Source organism: Bacillus rossius, chromosome 6 (assembly GCF_032445375.1).
Source record: "Bacillus rossius redtenbacheri isolate Brsri chromosome 6, Brsri_v3, whole genome shotgun sequence".
Taxonomy (NCBI): domain Eukaryota; kingdom Metazoa; phylum Arthropoda; class Insecta; order Phasmatodea; family Bacillidae; genus Bacillus; species Bacillus rossius.
Window position 1 is genome coordinate 78,264,675 of NC_086334.1, and position 21,463 is coordinate 78,286,137.

The window sequence follows — 21,463 nt, forward strand, 5'->3', positions numbered from 1 at the left end:
AACGCAGGCGGGCAGGAATAAAAAAAATCTAAAATATCAGCATGAAACTGATCAAAAGTTAAATTTTCTTGAATTGCGAGTTAGATGCGCTCACTCAAAGGAGGCTGGGATAATGGGAAAATCACCTCAAAAAGTTGTTTGTCCGGGATATTCCCCTTTTGGTGCAATTTTAACAAGTGTTTCAAAAAATCAATTAATTTTCGCGGATCGAGTCCGTTGGTCTCTGGCAGACCTGTTCACAGTCGTTCAATCGGGTGTTGAATTTTCCCGTAGAGATTGTACAGATTACTGTCGTTTGAATGTGAAGGTTGCGTAGAGGCCTGATTGGGAACTGTGTGTGGTGGCACAGGGACTGTTTGGTGCTCTTGTGTCATCATGGCTGGCAGAATGATAGGTCGGTACACCGTTGAAGGACACAGCTGGCCCGGTGTGATCTGAGGTGTGACCAGGAGAGTTTGCAGTGGGTGCGCCGGAAGAAGGGGTGTGCCTTGTGCTGATGGTACACTGGACGTGAACTGTAGGTATGGATTATAAGGAAGGGGAGAGGTGGTGAAAGGTAAATACATACTGGCTAAATTAGGATGCCAGGGATAATTTGTAGTATCCAGATAGGGCCTGGAGAATGTCACACTCGTGGCGTGCTGCCTCGTGGTATGCCACGTGGCAGTCTACCTGGGGTACAGTTGAATGGATGGACATGGCCGCCTGGGTCGTCGTGAGTGGTAGGTTGGCTACCGTGGTTAGCTGTGGCCTTGCCGAAAGTCCTTGGAGGTCGCTCCTCCGGTTGCGTAGTTTCCTGGGGCGGGGAGGGGGTGTTCTCCACTACGTGCGCAGGGGTTTCACTCTCAAGTGCTGGTGTTAGAGTTTTCCATTCCGCGGATCTCTGGGCGGCTTCTAAAACAGCTGCCCGGGCTCGCAGTTTGGTCGCAAGTATAAGTGCCTGTTTAGATTTTTCTGTATCTCCCGTTGGTATACACAATTTAAATGCCTGCGGACAACACCGCCAGATTATTGAAACGGCGTGTCACATGTCCGAGCCTAATGAGGAGGCGAGTGATGTTTGCCTGACTATTTTCTTCATCTAAACCACTCGTAGCATTAGCAATTTCCTCAAATTTTCTACCGCAAACCGAAAATTCGTCCAACATGTCCAAATTTAAATTGCTAACAGACTGCGGCAACTCATCATGTAAAGCTACTCTGAGGCGCCGCCTCAATGAGACAGCATCGCCCGAGTCCGATTGGTTTCTAAATAGGAGATCGTATTGGACTTCGTCCTTCAAGAGCATCTCAGGGGCAAACATGATGCTTTTATCGGCTCGTAGAAGAGCCGTAAAAAAACTACTAAAAGAAAATTTCGACTCTAACTCTTAACCAAAGTGTATATTAAAATATTATTCTAAAGTTAAACTACCCACAAAACAAACACTCTTAACCTATAATAATTAGTAAATTATACTAATACTTATACTAATTATGATCTAAAGAGAAATTTACCGCTGAGAGAGAGCATGTGCCTTTGGAATTAAATAAATAAATATTGTGTTTGTCTTCCTGTCACGTGCGCGCGTTCTTAGTACTGGCTGGCGACCGTACAAGGTCACTGGGGCGCCGAACCTGTCTGCTGATGCTTCCGCATGCCGTGGGATGTGTGCGGGGGGAGGGGAGATAGGGCACGAACGCATGTGCGCTGAGCACGGCGCTCGCTAACCTCGTTCCGGCCAGGTGGAACGCAAACTCGTTTGCTCGAAGAGCGAAATGAATTTAAACTTACAAAGAAATTAAAAATAAAGAAGGGGTCATGCCAGTTTTAGGACTTAGAATAATACTGTATAACAAAAGTCTTAAAGTTAAACAAAAATTATTTATACCAAAAAACTAAAGCATGTTCATAAATCAAACCAAAGCAGACAGAAAGTAAATCATGCTAAATGCTACCAGTTGTAGCAAAGATCTAACCATGCTCTGCTTCCATTTTGTAATGTATGCTGGGCTGCAGGTAAACACTCAATAAATTAATAAGTAAAAATTAAGGCCTTGGAAGCATTAGCCCAGAAAACAAAACAACCACAACAATAAACACAGAGGTGCCCAGATGTTGTACAAAGATATTTACTTATAACCTACTAGGAACTCTAGGAGGCTATGTGGATCGAGGATGAATAATAACGAAATAACAAGACTGCTGGTTTGATTTATATAACGGCCCTTTTACTAAAATAATTTACTTAGTTTTTTCTTTTCTTTTATCTTTACACATGTATTCAAATATATATTAATTATAAACAGAAGGGTACCCCGGGGTAAAAAAATACATATAAAAGTAAAACAACCATATCTCTTAAATTTGACCCTGGTTTTAAGTGAGTTCGCAGACTCAAAAGAAAGACAATTACATTTTGTTTTTAATTTTCCTTTGAAATGAATATAACTAAATCCTGTGTCCTGAAAACTGGACGGTCCTGGCACTGGAGATTTTTGTTGATTAAAGTCCAGAAGAATTCGTTTTATGTAGAAACTTGAATGTCGACCGGAAAGGGGAGAAAACTTGAGACTGCATGGTAGCCAATCTCGGACTGCTAATTTTGGCAGAGAAGTTCCATTCTAATTCTTGCAGGCTAATCTTGCATGTTATTCTTGCACCCCGCCTGTAACCAAAGTCCCAAATAGCTTAGACTGGTTAACAGGCAGCTAAGTCTGGGCAAGACTATGCCCAGGGAAAGGCAAAAAGGGGGGAGGATATGACGATCACTTACCCAAACAGCGGGGTGAAGTCACGTTAGCTGGCTCCAGGATTCAAGTAGGCAAATTCCGGCGCGGAAGTCTGCGGAAGCCATGACGAAAAATTAAGAAATAAATTTAGATAAAAAAAACCTATTATGGGCAGCAAAAAATACAAATTAGAAAAATAAGGCATCTATGCCTCGACGTTGGAGACTACCTGACGTAGTGTCGAGTCTTGGAAGTACTACAGAGTTGGACTCTCGCGAATCGCGACGTGTGGTCTGCACAGACCAGATGCTGCCCGCCGAATCCTTGAAAATTGGCGTCGGTGCACCTAATTAAAGAAAGTAACTGCCCCCATCCAAAGAAGGGGGGGGGGGGAGTGGTGATGGTCCGAAGGTGTCCGGAGATGCCCGAAGGGGCGAAGCAGACATCAAAATGCTCGCCGCGCTCTCACGCGAGTCGCAGGTGGACTAAGGTCGCAATCGCACTGCGACTGCTGCCAAGGTCGATTGTGACAAGCTGTCTCTTATGGGAGGCATGAGTAGTGCGCTCTGGCGGCCAAGATGATAACCTGCCTGAAGGGTCACAGAAATGTCCGCTAGAGTGCACTGGTCACACTCGCAACCAGTGGACCGAGCAAGGTTAAGGATTTTTCCTGCCGCTAGGCTTCGCCGAGGGCTCTGTTTGACAAGGGAAAATGTCCTTGAAGAGACCATTTACTCCGCGCGAGTTCACTGGGGGTCGATGCTCCGGGTTGAAGTACTCGTGAAGCCACAGGTGGGTGATGAGGGAAGGGGGGTCTAAACTTGCTAAGTCGCCTGGGAAAGGCGTCGTGTTGACCGTCCCGAGGCGTCGCCGAGGACTGTAATATGCTCCTCGACGTGCTGCCAAACAGCTCACCTATGCTTGCCTCCGAGAAATGAAAGGTGCTAGCGGTGGGCTCGGGGTAGAGTTCGCTGGCACGAAAAGTCATACTGTTACAGGGAGAAAACATGATGCAAACCGCGGCCGAGATACCGCGATCACCAAATGTCAGCAAAATGTATCTAATTGGGCCTGCGAACAAGCGCTGGTGCACTGGGTTGGACAAGATTACGTCGGAGTCTACTATAATGGAAACAAAATTAAATGAAATTAAAAAGGCAACTTAATTTTTGTGGTATCCTTCTTTAAAAATTAAAAATTTAATTCAAAATAATAATTTGTGCTCGAAAATTATGATATATGGCACAGTGGGTGTTTAACCCATTTCTTCTCATGACAAAATTCTTGCTACAGTATTTACAGCAGCTTCTTTCCGATTCAGATGCAGATAACAAACCATGATCCATGGTAGCTTCTGTGACTAATGTTATATGCAAACTGTCAGTTTTCAAATTGGAACCTTTACTTAAATAAATTTTTTTAAATATTTCATCAGCGAGAGTTAAGTTATCTCATGCAATGCAACTTGTTGTATGTAGTTCTGCTTTTCAACTACAGATGACGCCACATTTTGCTTGCAGGTAAATATTATTGATTTATTTTATGTGGGATACGGGATGCTCACTAACGATCGCAAAAGAAGGAAGGCTTCGCTAGATACAAGGAGAAGGAAGTTCGTCTTGTATGTTAGTGCTTCTCAGATGTTTCAGGGCATATTATTTAACTGAGTAATGGTTGTTTCATTTTAAATTCCAAATGATAAAAATATTGTAAGTCACAACACAAGGTTACGAGGACTCGAAGATACATGGCTCCAACTGGCTACAATAGCTCCACTCAGCAGCGAGAGTTAATTTATCTCATGCAAAAGAACTTGTTTCAAGTAGTTCCGATTATTGACATGGGATGTCCTCTCGTGTTGTTTGAGTCAAAATTTATTTATTTATTTTATGTGGGATGGGGGATGCTCACTAACGATCGAAAAAGAAGGATGGCTTCGCTAGACATCAAGGAGAAGGAAGTTCGTCTTGTATTATAGTGCTTCGCAGCCGTCTCAAAACATATGATTTGACCGAGTAATTAGTCCTTTTTTGTGTGAATTCCACCTGATAAAAATTGTTATTAGTGATAATTTTGTACCAGAATTTCTCAATTTAAATGCAACTCTAATAAAATTGCATGATTCATTAAGTAACAAATATTTAATGCAGAGATATATTTCTCACAAATAACCAGTAGCACTCGGAGAAAACTAACAATATATTGTCAGAAATAACCAGGAGCACTCGGAGAAAACTAAAGCACTTTTTCCTTTATATCAGGAATATCACAGATAAAAAATAAAAATAAAATATTAAAAATAATAAACATTTAAATAAGAACCAAAAAATGAATGAAAAAAAAAAAGCTTTTGCAAGCTTGTGAACTTCACCGTTGTTGAGCAAGGATAGAGTTCTAGAACAAGACAGAATTTTTTGTATTTTTTTTGTTTTGTTTTTATATTTTATATTTTTATTTTCATTGGAGCTAATGCCTATTGGAGATAATGACTATTGGAGCCAATGATTCTTGGAGCCAATGACTATTGCAACCAAAGAGTGTTGGAGCCAATGACTGTTGGAGCCAAAAGACTGTTGGAGCCAAAATACTGCTGGAGTCAATGACTGTTAGCCAATGACTGATGGAGCCAATGACTGTTGGAGCATTTGGAGCATTTGGATCTTTGGAGCAATTGGAGCTGTTGGCCAATTGGATCAATTGGATCATTGGAGCTCTTGTAGAAAATAGTGCTTTGGAGCCTATCGCATATTGTCGAGATCGTATTCATGTTTTGAGTCATTTTGAGTCATATTTTAGTCCAAGATGGCCGCCGTGACGTTACAACAAAGATGTGGGTCGGCTCCAGGCTCCGGCAGCCTTGAAGCCTGTACCAGTATGCCCTATTATATACTACTTCTGACAAACATCAAAGATAAATATGAAGTAGCAGTAATCGCGCTCTGTAATGCTTAAAGTCCTTACAGCTGATTAAAATAAGACGAATTAGAATTAAATTAATCATCGTTCATATTATATAGAAATTATTTTTTCTCATTGCATTTTCTTGAAAACCTTATTATAATTCCGAAGGAACACACTTGACTTCAATAATTGCATTTTCGTCGACCACAAGCTCATCAGTGCTATCCCCCAAGTATCAGTATTCGAGATACAAAAATAATCCATACTTTTGTACAACAAATCCGGTTTGTTCTTTAAACTTTTAGATGGCAATGTGCTCATTGCGACGACCGTATTCCATTGCTGGTCTCAAAAATGGGGGCTTATAGAGTCACAGTTACCAAGATTTTATAAGGACGTAAATACTTCCCGGCGAAAAAAAAAAAAACGCCGAAATTACTGGCCGTGAACTGCATTTTGTGCGATAGTTCACAATCAGGTTGCATTTTTGTTCATTCACGATACTAATTCTTTCTAATTAACTGACTTGAAGATATGCGATGTAATTTTCACACTTAATAAATAGTTCGTTTTCATGTAGATCTCACCCATGTCCTCAGAGACTTTATCCGATGAGGGTTCATGTCAGCATCTGGTTTAGTTAGCGCTGTTTGCGTTTCACCCGACTATCTTCTCGGTAAGGCAGTTAGCGCTGAATTGTGCCGTGTCGAATGTCTTTGTTGTGTTGAACCAGGGCTTTTATCTAAAATTTGTTTGAAAACACTTTACTCTCAAGCTAAACCATTCTGGAATCTTAGCCCGTGATGTAACATCGATGCTGGAAAGAGTCTCGCTGTGTGGTATTTCAGAGATGTACAAGATACCTCATAAATATTATCTGGAATACAAGTTACAATATACTTTTGAGTAAATCATTTGAGATATCAGATATAAGATACTTTTGGAAATTATATTTAAAAAAATATATACAAAATATGTATTTTCCAAATATATATTTTTAAATAAAATACTTTTTAAAGAATGTTCGCAGGCTTCCAAGGCCATTGTCTGAAGTAGTTTGGCTTCTGAGTTGTATCCGCGTCCTTGGCGAATAATTCACCGACGTTTCGGTCGACATTGCAGTCGCCATCATCAGGGAGCAGTTACCTAGGGGAAGGTGCTTCCTGATTGGCTGCAGCTGTGGGCCAATCAGAACCTTCGTTTCTTCTGGTTGGCTGGGCTGTTTTGCCAATCAGGGGCGATATGTCTGATGTTGGATTTGGAGCCATGTTTTGGGATTTATAAATAGTGGGTTCCATATTTTGCTTAATTTGTAACCATCTTCTATATTAATGTTTGCTGGATGTTTTAATATTTCTACTGATTATCGAATGTATCTTTACTTGTATTGTCGGATGTTAGATATGGAGTGGAATTGGTCGAAATCAATGTTGTGTCTGATTTCCATGGAGTGTTCTGCTTTAGCTGATCGTAGGTTTTCATGTTTGTAGTCACTGATGTGTTCTTTAACCCTTGTGATTATTTGTCTGCCAGCTTGTCCTATATATACCTTGCCACAGGAACATGGAATCTTGTACACACCGGCTAGGGTTTCGGCAGGAATTTTTGTCTTTACCGATGTCAGAGACCCCTCAATCTTGTTCATGGGTTTGAGAACTGTATGGATTTCATGCTTCGTACGAATTATTGCCACTTGGTCAGAAATTCCTTTGACATAAGGAATGAAGGATTTATTAGGAAGATGTTCTTTCTTTTGCTGTTGAGGTGGTTTCATTGCTTTCCTGATTTCTGACTTTGAATAACCATTCGCTTGAAGAGCACTTGTAAGATGTTTCATTTCTTCCCCAATATTGTCTTCTTCACAAATTGCTCAAGCTCTGTTTACCAAAGTTGAGATGACTGTTCTTTTCTGTGATGGAGGGTGGTGTGCACTTGTTGTAGATACCTGTCTGTGTGGGTTGGCTTTCTGTAAACAATGTGGCCGATGTGAATATCCTCTCCTATTGTGACCAAGACATCCAGAATGGCAATTTTCCTTCCACTTCTACCTCCATGGTGAATTGTATGTTCGGATGGATACAACCTATATTGATTTAACGTTTACCATAAATCTCGATGTATCCTGTACGCCATTTGTATGGTACTTTTCGTATCACAAACTTATAATTAACAAAGTTATAACACTGTAATTATTTGTTTACATGATTTATTTCCTGAACCCAACGAACGGAAATAGTTGCTATCATAAACGAAACATGTAAATCCGAAGGTACCTTCTTAGTGTTCAAACATGATTATAACATACATTAAATAGCATGTATATTATTTTTTGTATATAAAATATTATCTGTTACGCACACGTATTCTTGTAAAACACACAGCCATGTCCATGACACAACCACACTCCATTTTTGTTTTGTTTCTTCCAGGAATGCGCATGGAAGCCAGCATGTTGGTCCACACCGTGCTGCTGCTCCTGGGAGGATGCTGGGCTCTGCCGCAGGACATCCGCATTGGTAAACACACTTGGCTGACAGCTGGGATCCAGCTTCAGCCAGCGAACTATACAATAGAACACGCGGAACCACCTGGACACTCGGCCCATTGGCCCTGTAGTAATGGAAATTAACTTTTCATGATAAAAAAACTGTAACCAAATAATAACACAAATCAAGAGTCTTTAACCCTGTGTCCGGATAGGATGTTTGAATTTTGTACATTTTATTTTTGCTTATATTATGCATGCAAAAAGCAATAAACTTTAAATATACCAAAATTGTCAATAAAACATTGTTTTGACGTTTACGTTTATCACGATTTTGCAAGCGCAAGCGAGGGCTCAGTTACAATGAAAGGGACAGGACATGCGACAGGAAGTAACAAGACTCTGCTAGGAGGTCTCAGAGGTGACTCGCCTGAAGCTCAGATGTCGATCGAGGTGTCGATGGTAAGCCCTTCGGCGGTTATATTTGAATCCGAAGCAATAATGACTAAAAAAAAAATGATTAAATAATTTACAGGTTTGAAAAATTAAGGTTTTGAAAGAATTTGGGTGTATATTTGAGGAAAATGCATTCAGAACAAAAAAATGTTCTTGGGAAAACGAGTAGTATGTGTTGGTATGTTCTGGTACAGGGCTTGGGGCCTGAGAAGCAGAGGAGCAGGTCAATGACCTACCACCAATCGCGTACCAATCGTGTATTTGTGACGTTATGGCCACCATCTTAGAATACAGTGATCTTGATCACAATTGAAATTTAACACATCGGACGAAAATTGACATCGCGATACCATTCTTATCTAATAAAGAGTTTTACTAAAAAAATTCATTAAAAAAATTAATATTTATAGAATTGATTTAATAGAAAGAACTTTTGTTTCATAGTACACAGTACTCGGTTGGATCCCGGGAATGTCAAATTCATAGGAAAATTATTTAAAAAAATATTTAAATAGTATTTCAGAAAAAATAATTAATTAAAAACCGCACTTACGTAATGTATTTCGGAGATATCGGTTCGATTTCCGGTGGATGAAATTAAAAAAAAAATAATTATGTTACATATTAGTCACACTAGTTATCAGGAGTTGACCCACACAACTAATACCTTCGGTCCTCGGGGTCGAGGTAAGCTATGACTCGCCTTCACTCGCCTTCACTCGCCTTCACTCGCCTCGAGCTCCACGCCATCTCCTGACCCTGACACGACCCGCTGACTCGCTCAGAGCTGGCGTCGCTCAGTCAGCCGTCTTGCAGACAAACCAACTGAGTAACCAACCAATCTAAGAGATCCGTGTTCAGCGCTGCAATAAACACAGTTCTTGGAACATCGCTGCTGAAAACATCCAGTTCATGACAATCAAGACATAGCAAATTATCTGCCTGCCCCTTTGCCAGCCAGCCCGTGCTTGATGTAACTGCTCCAGTCTTCGACACTGACATACATCTGGATGACATCAACCTGACATTAGTGACATAACTCGCAGCTCCCACGAGACCACGCCGAACATCAGCTGGGCGATTCTTGACATTAATTTATAATTCTCGGTATTAATTCCTTTTTTGGATGAAAATCAAAAGAAAAACACCTCAATTTAGAAAAGAAACTATTTTTTTGGTGAATGAATTCATATTAAAATTTTTGACATTCTTAGAAACTTTGAAATTCGAAGATAGGTTGCAAACTAAAAATTGGTACTCCTGCCAAGACTTGCTCTGTTAGTTTGAGGTTATGTTCAACCAGTATATTTTACTAGTTAATTTCGTAATGATAACGTTCGAGTATTTGTTCCTGCAAAAACATGTAAGTACTTATTATTACCTTTTATGCATTATTGACTTTAAAAAAAATGTTAGCTTGTTGAATCCGCAATATACAAGATATGAAAGTTTGGTTTCTCCCAGAAATAAAGTGCTAACGTTTTGAAACTTTGTAAAAGTGAGAAGAATTCAATGCGAAACATAATTCTGAAGCGGCCCACCGCTTCTGTGTCGCAGACCTTCCCCCTCCTCCCTCGAGAATTTTGTCTCCCCTCCTTTCCTTTTTGCTTCCCCGCGATTAAGCACGATGTAAGTACTCTGCGCAAGCTTATAAATAGGCCCGACAGCTGTTTATCGGCCTTGGCTCATTCGACAGTTCACCAGTTAGTACGTCTCACTGAATAGATAACCAGCGCATTTAACGTACAAGACTATGAAGTCGTTTCGTGTCTACACGTAGGGAAAGCCTTTGACAGAGTGTTTCATGCAGGTCTTCTCTGCAAACTCTACCAAGACAATTTCCCTGACTGCTATGTCCAATTAATAACATCCTACCTAGGAGGCAGAACCTTCAGAGTGCCAACTGAAGTGGCAACGCCTGACGTAAAGAAGATTATAGCAGGAGTGCCACAGGGCAGCATCCTAGGCCCTGTTCTCTTCAATGTATATGTGCGAGACATGCTACATAGACTAGTAAATCTAGGCTGTTATGCAGATGATACTGTACTGTATAGCATACCCACAACCTACCAGGCTGCAAGTTGCGCTCACTGAGATAGAACAGTGGTGCACGACGTGGCGCATTAAAGTGAACACAACGATGTCAGAAGCTATTGTGTTCACTCGTGAAAACCTCCCGCCTGCAGACCACAGGCCACAATTGAGTCTGATTAACGAACAGATCCCACACAAAGACGCCCCAGTGTACTGCCCTGTCGAAGCATTTCATCGTGAAACCGAGTCGGAAACTTCGCAAGACTTCTACTTCCGAACTGCTCAGACTTTTTACGATAAATGCGTCAATATTATAAATCCACATGTTTCCTCGCTCGGAAACTGTGACCCAGACGTGGAACAGAAGAATTCCTTCCTGGCGCACCGGCCGCCGTAGTGCCCTGTGATTGGCTGAGCAGTCTGCCGGCCTATCACGCCGAGTCAGGGGAGGGAAGTCCGACTTTTCTGACTTTCTAGAAGTCTGACTTTGCACTCCGAGTGTGCCACACCTAGAGCAGAGCGAAGATCAAAGAGTGAAGAGAGAGGGAAGAGAGAAGAAAGAAGAGAAGAAAGAAGAAAGAGAGAAGAGGGAAGAAATAAACTGAGATAAGAAAGAAGTTGGAAAATAGCAACAACTTTTATTACAGGAATCTCCCTGCAATGCAGGGAGGTTCAAGGACAAAGGCGACTGGGAGTTCCCTACTTAGTGGAAACAAAGGAAACCATTCCGGAACAACTATTAAGCAACCAGGAAAACTGATTTCTCTTACAACAACAAAGGCAATCAATCGAACAGCCAGGAAATCTCTTGTGAAAGCAGTAAGAACAAGCCTTGCGAGCAGAAAACTACAACAGCCACACACTTCAGGACAAGAACAACAAGAAGAACCCCACAGCACAGAAGAAGCAGAGCACCCACAAACAATAGAATCCTGTCCCCAAAGAAATGAAAAATCAATAAAGGCAAAAATTAACAAACCACCTCCTGGAAACCTTGCGGTGTTAACAATGGAGGCACAAACAACACCTGTGGAATCCCAATCGGAGCCAGGCTCCCACGACACAGCCACGAAATGGTCAGTGGTTGGGAGAAACAGGACCAGCTCAGGCGCTGAACAGTCTGCACTGGGCCCCACTCCAGGAGCTACGCCCTCAGCGGGACTAGCCACTGTGCACTCAGAGGGCCCCTGGAGTGGATCAGGTTGTACAGACAACACAAAGGAAAATGCAACACAGCCACAAACAATAGCAACTAGAGAAAATTTCGAATCTCAAAAAAGGAAACACAGTCCAACCACAGGGAATAATAAAAAACCAGACAATAAACCCACACCACCTGAAATAATAGTCGAGGACCCAATAATAGAGGGGGACGAGGAAAACATACCCACAAGACCAAGACGTCCTCCACCATTAATTGTGACTTCCTTAGCATTATTTAAAAGGCATGCACGATTATTATCAATACAAGATATGGAAATCCAACTCATATACACGAAAGAGGGAGGGAAAATCACTTGTCCTACACTGGAAAGCTACAACAAATGTAAATCTATTCTCACTACAAATGAAGTACCTCACTACACCTTCAGACAAAAATCGGATTTGTACACAGGAGTTCTCAGAGGATTGCACTCCTCAATACCGGCCAGTGAGGCACAGGAAATGTTAAAAAAGGCGGGCTTCCAAGTCAACCAAGTCATACAACTTAAGAACCTGGTCACGAAACAACCATTTCCACTGTACAGAGTGGAAGTTCCCTCGACACAAAAGGTAAAACTACAAAGACTTACCAGCCTACATGGAGTTAGGGTCAAGGTCGAAGCATACAAAAAGCAGCCTCGCCTGCTACAGTGTTTCAAGTGTCAGGCTTATGGGCACCACAGCGATTGCTGCAGTCAGCCAGAAATATGTGTAAAATGTGCTGGCAATCACCACACAAAGGATTGCAAGGTTGATCAAACTAAATTCCAATGTGAAAATTGCCAAGGCGCCCATCGTGCGAATGCCCCTACATGCCCAACTCGCATTGCCTTAGAAAAGGAACTTCAAGCTAAAATTGCAACAAAACAAGAAACACATGCAAATTTAACAGGGGAAGAACAACAAGCCCCACCACCTCTACTAGATGATGACACATTCCCAGGCTTACCACACAGGGGAATAACAACACAAGATCCAACAGTGACAATAACCTCAAATGACACCAAGCAGAGGCCAGCTCAGATGGTGACCAAAGCACTCACCAGGGAAGACACGACAATAGCCCCAAGTCAAGCCACCTCAACTATAGAGCAGGTACAAGAAGCGATTACTTTCGTCCACACACCAGAGTTTCAACAGGCCATTCAGTACATACTCCAAATCAAGAAAAAGGTGCAAAAATACACCACCACACAACAAAGAGCCAATGCTATAGCAATGGAAATAATGCTATTGTCGCAAGACATATCTACCAGTTTTGAATCTACAGAACAGCCGGTGAACCAGCCAGCACCAACTACACACCATAAGGAGGACAACACAACAAAGCCACCAACTAACAATGCAGAAGACAGCACTGCAAAACCAACAATGGAAAACCACACTGCAGAAAAAGAAAGGTCATCAAATAAAACAAATATCAACGAACAGGAAAGCACAAGACAACAAATATCCGAACAAAAATATCAAAAAATAGCACAAAATAAATATGCAAACACACCACGCAGGAAATTTTCACCCACTAGAAATCCAAAATAGGTCATGTAAATACCCCAAAAATCACACAGCAGGAACTAAAAATGCAAATGCAAATGTATTACGCAATAAAGATTACGAATTTGCACGATTTATGTACCAACATGACATTGACATTGCTTTACTTCAAGAAACAAAACTACAACCTAAGCACAGATATACACTACAAAATTATATTACCTACAGGACTGACAGAGAAGGCAATCAAGGAGGTGGGACTGCAATTTTAATTAAAGCACACATTCCACACACCCCAACAGGAGCCAAAACAGACACCACCAGTATTATTCTACCAACAGCAAATGGAGACCTGCAAGTTACATCCTTGTACGGCCCACCCAACAACAAAGACCTAATCGACACAAAAGAACACCTAATAATACATGCCCCAAACTTTATCATAGCGGGCGATTTTAATAGCAAATCCCCAGCATGGGGAAACAGGCAATACAACAAAAACGGAAAATATCTAGAAAATCTGGCGGAAAGTTATGACTACATCATCAAAGCACCACAGGAACCCACCTACTATCCTGCCTACACAAACTTTCTCCCAGATATCCTTGATTTCGCCATCACGAAGACCCCAACGATAATTGATATGGAAGTCATCCAAGATCTCACCTCAGACCATTTAGCCATCATCATGACCATAAAACTACCGCAGACACATTCAACTAAAGGAACAGGCAAAAAGAGACTAACCACAGACTGGGAACATTACAAACAAATCATAAGTGAATACCCAAACGTAGATCAATTTCCAATAGAAGAACTAGATTTAGAAGTGCAAATCATCACAAACATAATTAAAGATAATATAAAGCAGGCAACCAGGGTAGTACCACAACCCCAAAGAAGACTGGACCAAAACCAAGAAATAGATGATCTGACCAGGGAGAGAAACCACACCAGAAAACAATATAAAACTACAAGGGATCCAATACTTAGACGCAGAGTAACCGCACTCAATCTTCTCATCCAACAAAAGACACTTCAGCATAAAAATGCAAATTGAGCGGCTTCCATCACTGAGGTGAGGCAGGATGGAAACCAAATGTGGAAACTACAATGTAGACTTGCAGGAAAGAAAGTTAAACTCCACACACCCATAATCCATGGAGAAAGGGGCATTGTATATGCAGCACAAGACAAAGTAGACGCCATAGCTGACACGCTAGAACTACAATTCGAGCCCAACCATGGACTAATAGACGAAGACCAACTCCAGAGATCCAAACAAACAATCAGACTCCATGACAGGCAAGAACCGACGAGCAGAATTAAGGAAATAACACTAAAAGAAATGAACCAAGTCATCAAGAAACTACCTAAAAATAAAGCCCCAGGGCCAGACAGGATTACAAATGAAGCCATCACTAAATTACCACTGAATGCACGACTCCACCTTCTGGCCATATACAATAAAATACGTAACACATCCAGTTTTCCAGAAAAGTGGAAACTAGCCCGAATAATTACTATTCCCAAACCTGGGAAAGATTCTAAATTTCCACAAAATAGAAGACCGATTAGCCTGCTTAACTCCATGGCAAAACTATTTGAAAAAATCATCTGCAACCGAATGAATAAATTTGTAAACAAACAAAAACTTCTACCCAACCACCAAATAGGATTCCGGGTGAACCATTCCACAATACATGCAACCACGAGAGTGGCCAAATATATCATCACAGGACTCAATAGAAAACAAACAAATGCAGCTATGTTCATGGACATTGAAAAAGCATTTGACAAAGTACAGCATACATACTTAATATATAAACTAATTGAAGCAGGATTTCACCCCAATTACTGGAAACTTATCCGCAGCTCTCTCTCGGATAGGAAATTCCAAGTAGTCCTCGATGGAAAAACTTCCACTCCAGAGAAATCCAGGCAGGGGTGCCACAGGGCGGAGCTCCTCTCCACTGCTGTATGCCCTATACACAAGAGATGTGCCCACAGCAGAACACACAATCATCACTCTCTATGCGGACGATACTGTCATCTATGCTAAAGATGACAAACCCTATGTAGCAAAGGCCTACCTCCAGCAACATATCAGGTCATTAGAAAAATACTGGAATAAATGGGCCATTAAAGTCAATCCCACAAAAAGTGCATTTATCATGTTTACGAACAAGAGAAAGCTAGGGAACACACCAGTCAAGGTATACAATGAAACTGCACCGCAAGTACAGACATGTAAATATCCAGGTCTCTACTATGATTCCAAATTAAGGTGGCATGAGCATACAACCAAAGTGGCAAGGGCTGCAATGGGAAAATTCATGAAGATGTACCCACTCCTCAAAGCACAAGAGCTCTCCATCAAAAACAAGCTCCTCTTGTATACAAGCATCATCAGGCCTGCTATGTTGTACGGCTGTGAAGTGTGGGGTACAGCTGCAAAAACACACATACAACCCTTACAGGTCATACAAAACAAGATTATCAAGTGCATACTCAACAAGCCGGCCGACACTCCAACAAATCAAATCCACGAGTAAACAAGAATCAAGCTCATTCAACAATGTATAGAAGAAGCTAACAACAAACTCTACAAGGCACTCCCCACCCATGACAACCCAGTGCTTCGGAACTTAGGAGCATACCAGGCAATGGACAAGAAGAAACTTACCATATAATTACACTCCACAAGGACGGTCAGGCTGCGAGGGCTCAAGTAGGGGATTGCCTGGAGGGGACAGTGCCGGTGGTGAGTATCACCCCTGAGCGCTACGCTAGCCGGATGGGCCCTCCAGGAACCCTGAAAAACAGTAATCAAAGCCTGACTACCAAGGGAAAAATAAAAACAAAACACAGAAACTACAAAAGCCAATAAATAGCTTTTAGTATAGACAGGCACACAAAACCTAATAGCAGCATACACACACACATCACTTGCAGTAATAAACAACACATTAACCAAGCCTGTATAGGCAATGAATAGGCACAACAAAGAACAGCAGCAGCAATCCCCTAGCTTACAGTAGGCAATAGCTGCTTTAAATTCAAGAAGGGAAGCCCCATATAGGCGAAAAATTACCTAGGTGGGGGTAGAGATATATACAGGAACTATATATTAAAAACTTAAATCTATATACCACTATATTATAGGACAGGGTAAATACATCACAAAAAAAAATTAAGGTAAAGATTAAATATTAGGCTAGTACGAGATAATTAAATAATAAGAAAATAATATAAATATGCTAGAACCAGGCTAGTTCTTAAACCTCTTTATCAATTAGGCAATAAAATACTAAGATAAGATAAAGAATAGGTCCAATTAGGCAGGAGGTACGACCACAGGTCTGGTACTCCAAAACAAACTGCAAAGGTCCCTCGGGAGCCACTCAAATATGGGTGGTTCAAGGGGGATACAGGCAAACAAAAAAAAAAAGGGAGGGCAGTCCCTGCTTCCTCGACGCGACCTTGAGCGCAGCGGGCGGTCAATCCATTCATACAGAGAGCTAAGTTGTTACACATCAAAGATTACAACTCGATCACGAAACATACCACTCAGTCACACTTTTCTTGATAGAGGTGCCTCACGACAGAGGAGTAAAATATCACAGCCTTTACCTAGTTATAAAGTGTACATCAAGCTCGGCACATACTTGGAAACAATAAAATACTAATTCAGAATATAAATGAGAAAACATTTAACAGAGTTAACTTACGTGGCAGAGCGCCGAACACTCTAGTGAACACTCTCTCCGAGGCGCAGAGACGCAGGCCCATAAGCGCACTGCTTCCAGCTCTCGAGGCCAACATAGCCGCGCGATATCTATTTTGTACAATGAGTCACAGAAGAGAACAACAATATACATATACATATACAGCAGGAACACCCAGTAAAATACATTTTATTAAAGCACTCGCTGACCCGACAGACGTTGTCCTGTCATTCAATTCAAACTGGAATACTATACTAATAATAATTATTTATATTGTTGTATATTTTGATATTGTATATGTTTGTTATTTTTTATTATCTCTATAACATATTGTTTATTGTAATGCTTGTTGATACACAACATTGTTAGTTTTATTTCCTGGCGCGTAAATAAATAATGCTGATGGTTTTCCGACACGGGAACAGGCGACATACAGTTGGCCATGTGAAAAACATGGATTTTCAAGATTAATGCCACAAACATTTAACGAACGCCCTTGCGATTTATTAATTGACATTACAAATGCAAGCCGCACTGGAAATTGTAACCATTTAAATTCGAATGGCATGTCTTTTGGAATTATAGGGATCGTGGAATCAAAACGTCTTCGCCATTATATTTCCCTTTCAAAATTGTGGCTTCGATGACGTTGTTCATTAATTTCTTCACCACAAGTCGAGTGCCAATACAAAGACATGGCTGGTTTATGTTTCGTAACATTATGATTACCGATCCGATATTTAGTTGCAGATTATGAGGTGGTAATCCGGGCAATTCCAAGGAATTTAAAAATTCCGTTGGATAATTGACCACATCATCTTGGTTAGTAACGGAATCAACCGATTTGTATGTCATAAATTCACCAGCTATGAATTTGAATTTGAACATTCATTTCGTTGACATCAACTTTTTTGCAGCCAATATAACACGTTCACCTAACCAAACATGATTTTTGTAATTTTCAGCAATGTTTGGGAAACCCATCTCGATGAGTTCGGTCTTTGATTCAGTAAGGTGACAAAAATTTGCAGGGAATGTAATAGTAGTATATAATAGGGGCTCCGGCGCCAGGCTTCAGGCTGAGGAGCGAGGAGCTGACCGAGCTCTGACGTCACGTCCATCTCTGACGTCACGGTGGCCATCTTGGATGAGCGTAATGGGACAAGCAGTACTGCGACCTTGACCTTGAACCCGGCGGCCATTTTGGACCCGCCATCTTGGATCCGCCATTTTGGATGACGTCATTTTGTTTTCTAGAACATTCCGACGTTGTGTTTTCCGCCATTTTGAATTATGATGTCACCGTTGCAATTTCCGTTACGGCCGCCATCATTTAAATCTTTATTTATTATCCGATTTTAATGAAAAAAATTAAAATTTATAAAAAATTCACTTAGTAAAATTTTAATAAAAAATATTTTTAAAATTTACTTTTACGACATGGAGCTCCAAGTCCTCGGTTCGAACCCGGTGAGGGCAAAAAAATTTAAATGGCTGCCGTTCCTTCCCTCACAGTGGATGCAGGCAGACTGACCCCCACCAATTATGCCAAAGTATATATAATGTCATCTAGTATGACATCATGTCCGCCATCTTATCTTCGTTTGCTGGAAGCCATCATCATTGTATCGTCGGCTAGAGTGCGCTGATGACATGTTAGTTTAATTCTTACCCACTAGAGTGCAGTAATAATTAATTATTACTAAGGTGCCCGCCATCTTGAAATTTGAGCGCCATATTGGAAATCCGTAATTTTTATTCTAGAAATGCGTGAAAAAGTTCAAAATTCATTAAATAAATTTTCAATAAATATAATGATTGTTTCGATCGATTCCTGCCATTCGTTCGATCCCTGTATGATGCAAAACATTTAATTTTATATAAAAAATAATAATTTCAATAAATCATGATCAAAATCCTAAAAGAGGCTTAAAATCAACTACCACCATCATTCTATAAGCCATTACGACTGCCATCTTGGATATTTGTATTTATTGACCCATAAATTTATAAAAAATCAATCATTAATCTACCTATAGAATCGATACTTGGTTCGATCCTTGACCGATACAAAACAACTTTAATTTAAAAAAATACTACAATAGTGTTAGGTTTGAGAAAATAAAAAAAACACCGCAAGTTCTTTTAAAAAATTTTATTACATAAATTCTACATTACTACAAGTACAAAAAAAAACACAGGCAAATTACTAAAGTCTTGTGGATTTCTCGATTCAAACAGTCTTCTTATTGTACGGACTAAGCCTTTTACATGACTTTAAATGTCTATCCGATCCGTTCATCACCGCAGCCAGAGATGGACTGAAGTTCATATCACCAGGGTCTCACTTATATATTCTCATTCGCTGGTACAACGCATGAGTCAAAACAATAACCATGTTCATTATACTTGCACTTAACTTTCTCGGAGCAATTTTTATAATGACGAAGTAAGCTATCGAGACGTGAAATTAATTTACCGCACTTGTCACATTGAAACTCTGTTCTTTTCAGTAAATTGTTCGGACAACTGCTTCTTTTATGTCTGCGCGCATTTGTAGGTTTAGTAAAAGATGCGCCACAGTATTTGCACTGATGCGATGTACACTCCCCATTAATTTTAGTCTGGAATGCAGATGATGAAACTTCAGCTGATGGTGGAACAGCACGTATCGTTGTCTCCTCTGCAGTCGGTATCGGGATCTCCGACTCTATCATCATTGCTGTCATCGAAGTCCCCGCTGCTGACGGTAAACAGTCTATCACGGTCGACATTGGAGCAATAACTAAATCTTACGAAACTTACTGAAGAGAGCAAGTCCGTACTGCACCGCGGCCAGAGGTGAACTGAGGGTCCAGTCGTCTAAACCTCGCTTATATACCCGCGGTCTACTGGTATACGGCATGAGTCAAAATATGGTCTATATTTAAAATGATTTTTTATTAAGTACCTAAAAAATTAAAGAAATAAAAAATACATGATTTCAAGTTTTACACATTTATTTATAAAAATTACACAAATACACATTAGGTTAAGGAATCAAGCATTTTCGCAAGCAATGTCTTTAATGCCGCACGAACTGACTCGTCGACTCCGGTTCCAACTGGTTCGCAGGCTGCGGGATCAGGAACACATGTTTCCAGCTGGTCATCTTCTGCGATGTCGACAACTCCGACAAGACATGGTCGATGACATCTGTGACCAAGTCTGCGCCTGGGCTTAGGCTCAGTGCTAGTTGGGACAGATTCACTGCCTGAACTTCGACGACGAGACGCACATCGTTTGGACGTCTGCGTAGAAGCATCACAGGTCGCAACAAGTTGCAACACGCTCATGTTTGGTGTTGCACGTGCAGACGAGGCGACTACCTCAGCGATGCTAGCAGGAAGGGTTGTGTGTGGTCTCATGTGATAGACGGCACAGTTTCCAGGTTCGCAACAATCTACCAGCTGCTGAGTCGGTTCGTAGGACACAGGAAAGTGCGCAAACCGCCAATGCTGAGCGCCTCCATCACAGGTTTCTGTATATGTACGTAGATACCCGGAATCCCAGTAGCTGTACTCGACACTGCTGAAGCTAGGTCTTACGCTCACGTACACGTTAGCAGGATGAAACGTAAACATCTTATTGCAGGTCGAACGTCAACTGAAGGCACTTACGGATGTACACCATTTATATATGCAGGCTCCTACGAACACTGTGTGTGCCATTTCTGCATTAACTGCGAGTTTGTCCAGGCACAGACACGTTCAAACTTGTCGTGTGGCTGTACGTCATACATTTCACTAAGCTTGCGCAGGGAAGGACAGCCGTAGTCGGTCTGTAGGTCTATAATTTCAACAGGTGCATCACACAAATTGCTCAGCCATTTCTTCTGTTCAGTTCCGGCAACGTAAATTATTTCGTTTTGAACTAGTAAATATTCAATAGTGCTTTTCACTTGGTGGTACGGAATTTTTCCTTCGTCCCACTCTAGTCCGTGATAATATTTACATAGCCATTCGTTCGACCGTTTACTTTTTTCATCTAGTAGTTTCCAAGGATACGGAGGTCTGAAGCTGCCGGTTCGAGTCCAGCCGTCGTGAGTGACGCCAATTTCCTTGAGCACGAATCCATTTTGACTCTGGAAACCTTGCAGGTTGCAGTACATCTTGTCGCTAGCAACGCTCAGTCGTAACTAAAATATCATCGAAAATGAAACAGTATTTATGTCAGAATTTTCACAAGTTTGTCTCGACAATTGTACGATGCAAGCCGATCGTGAAGTATCAGACAAAAAGCATAGGTGTTTGGTGGAATATTTCCGCTAGTCGTTATCTCGATTCTACAGTCGATGATGTTTGAATTTATTCTATCATCCTATTTGGAAACGTCAAACACCATTAACGGAGCCTTGTTCTTGAAACTGTCGGGACTCAGTATCGGTGACTGTCTCCACCCATAGTAAGCT

At 41.1% G+C, this 21,463-nt stretch overlaps 1 protein-coding gene across 6 annotated transcripts in view; it reads left to right on the forward strand.

The window, feature by feature from the left end:
* The window catches only part of LOC134533325 (glutamate receptor ionotropic, kainate 2-like), a 406,907-nt gene that overhangs the window by 26,169 nt on the left and 359,275 nt on the right, over window positions 1-21,463 (forward strand). For all 6 annotated transcript variants that reach the window (XM_063370828.1, XM_063370827.1, XM_063370832.1 and 3 more), the window contains exon 2: window positions 8,043-8,129. In XM_063370828.1, the coding sequence (XP_063226898.1) occupies window positions 8,045-8,129 (85 nt within the window). In that variant the 5' untranslated portion in view covers window positions 8,043-8,044. The remainder of the gene's footprint in view (window positions 1-8,042; window positions 8,130-21,463) is intronic.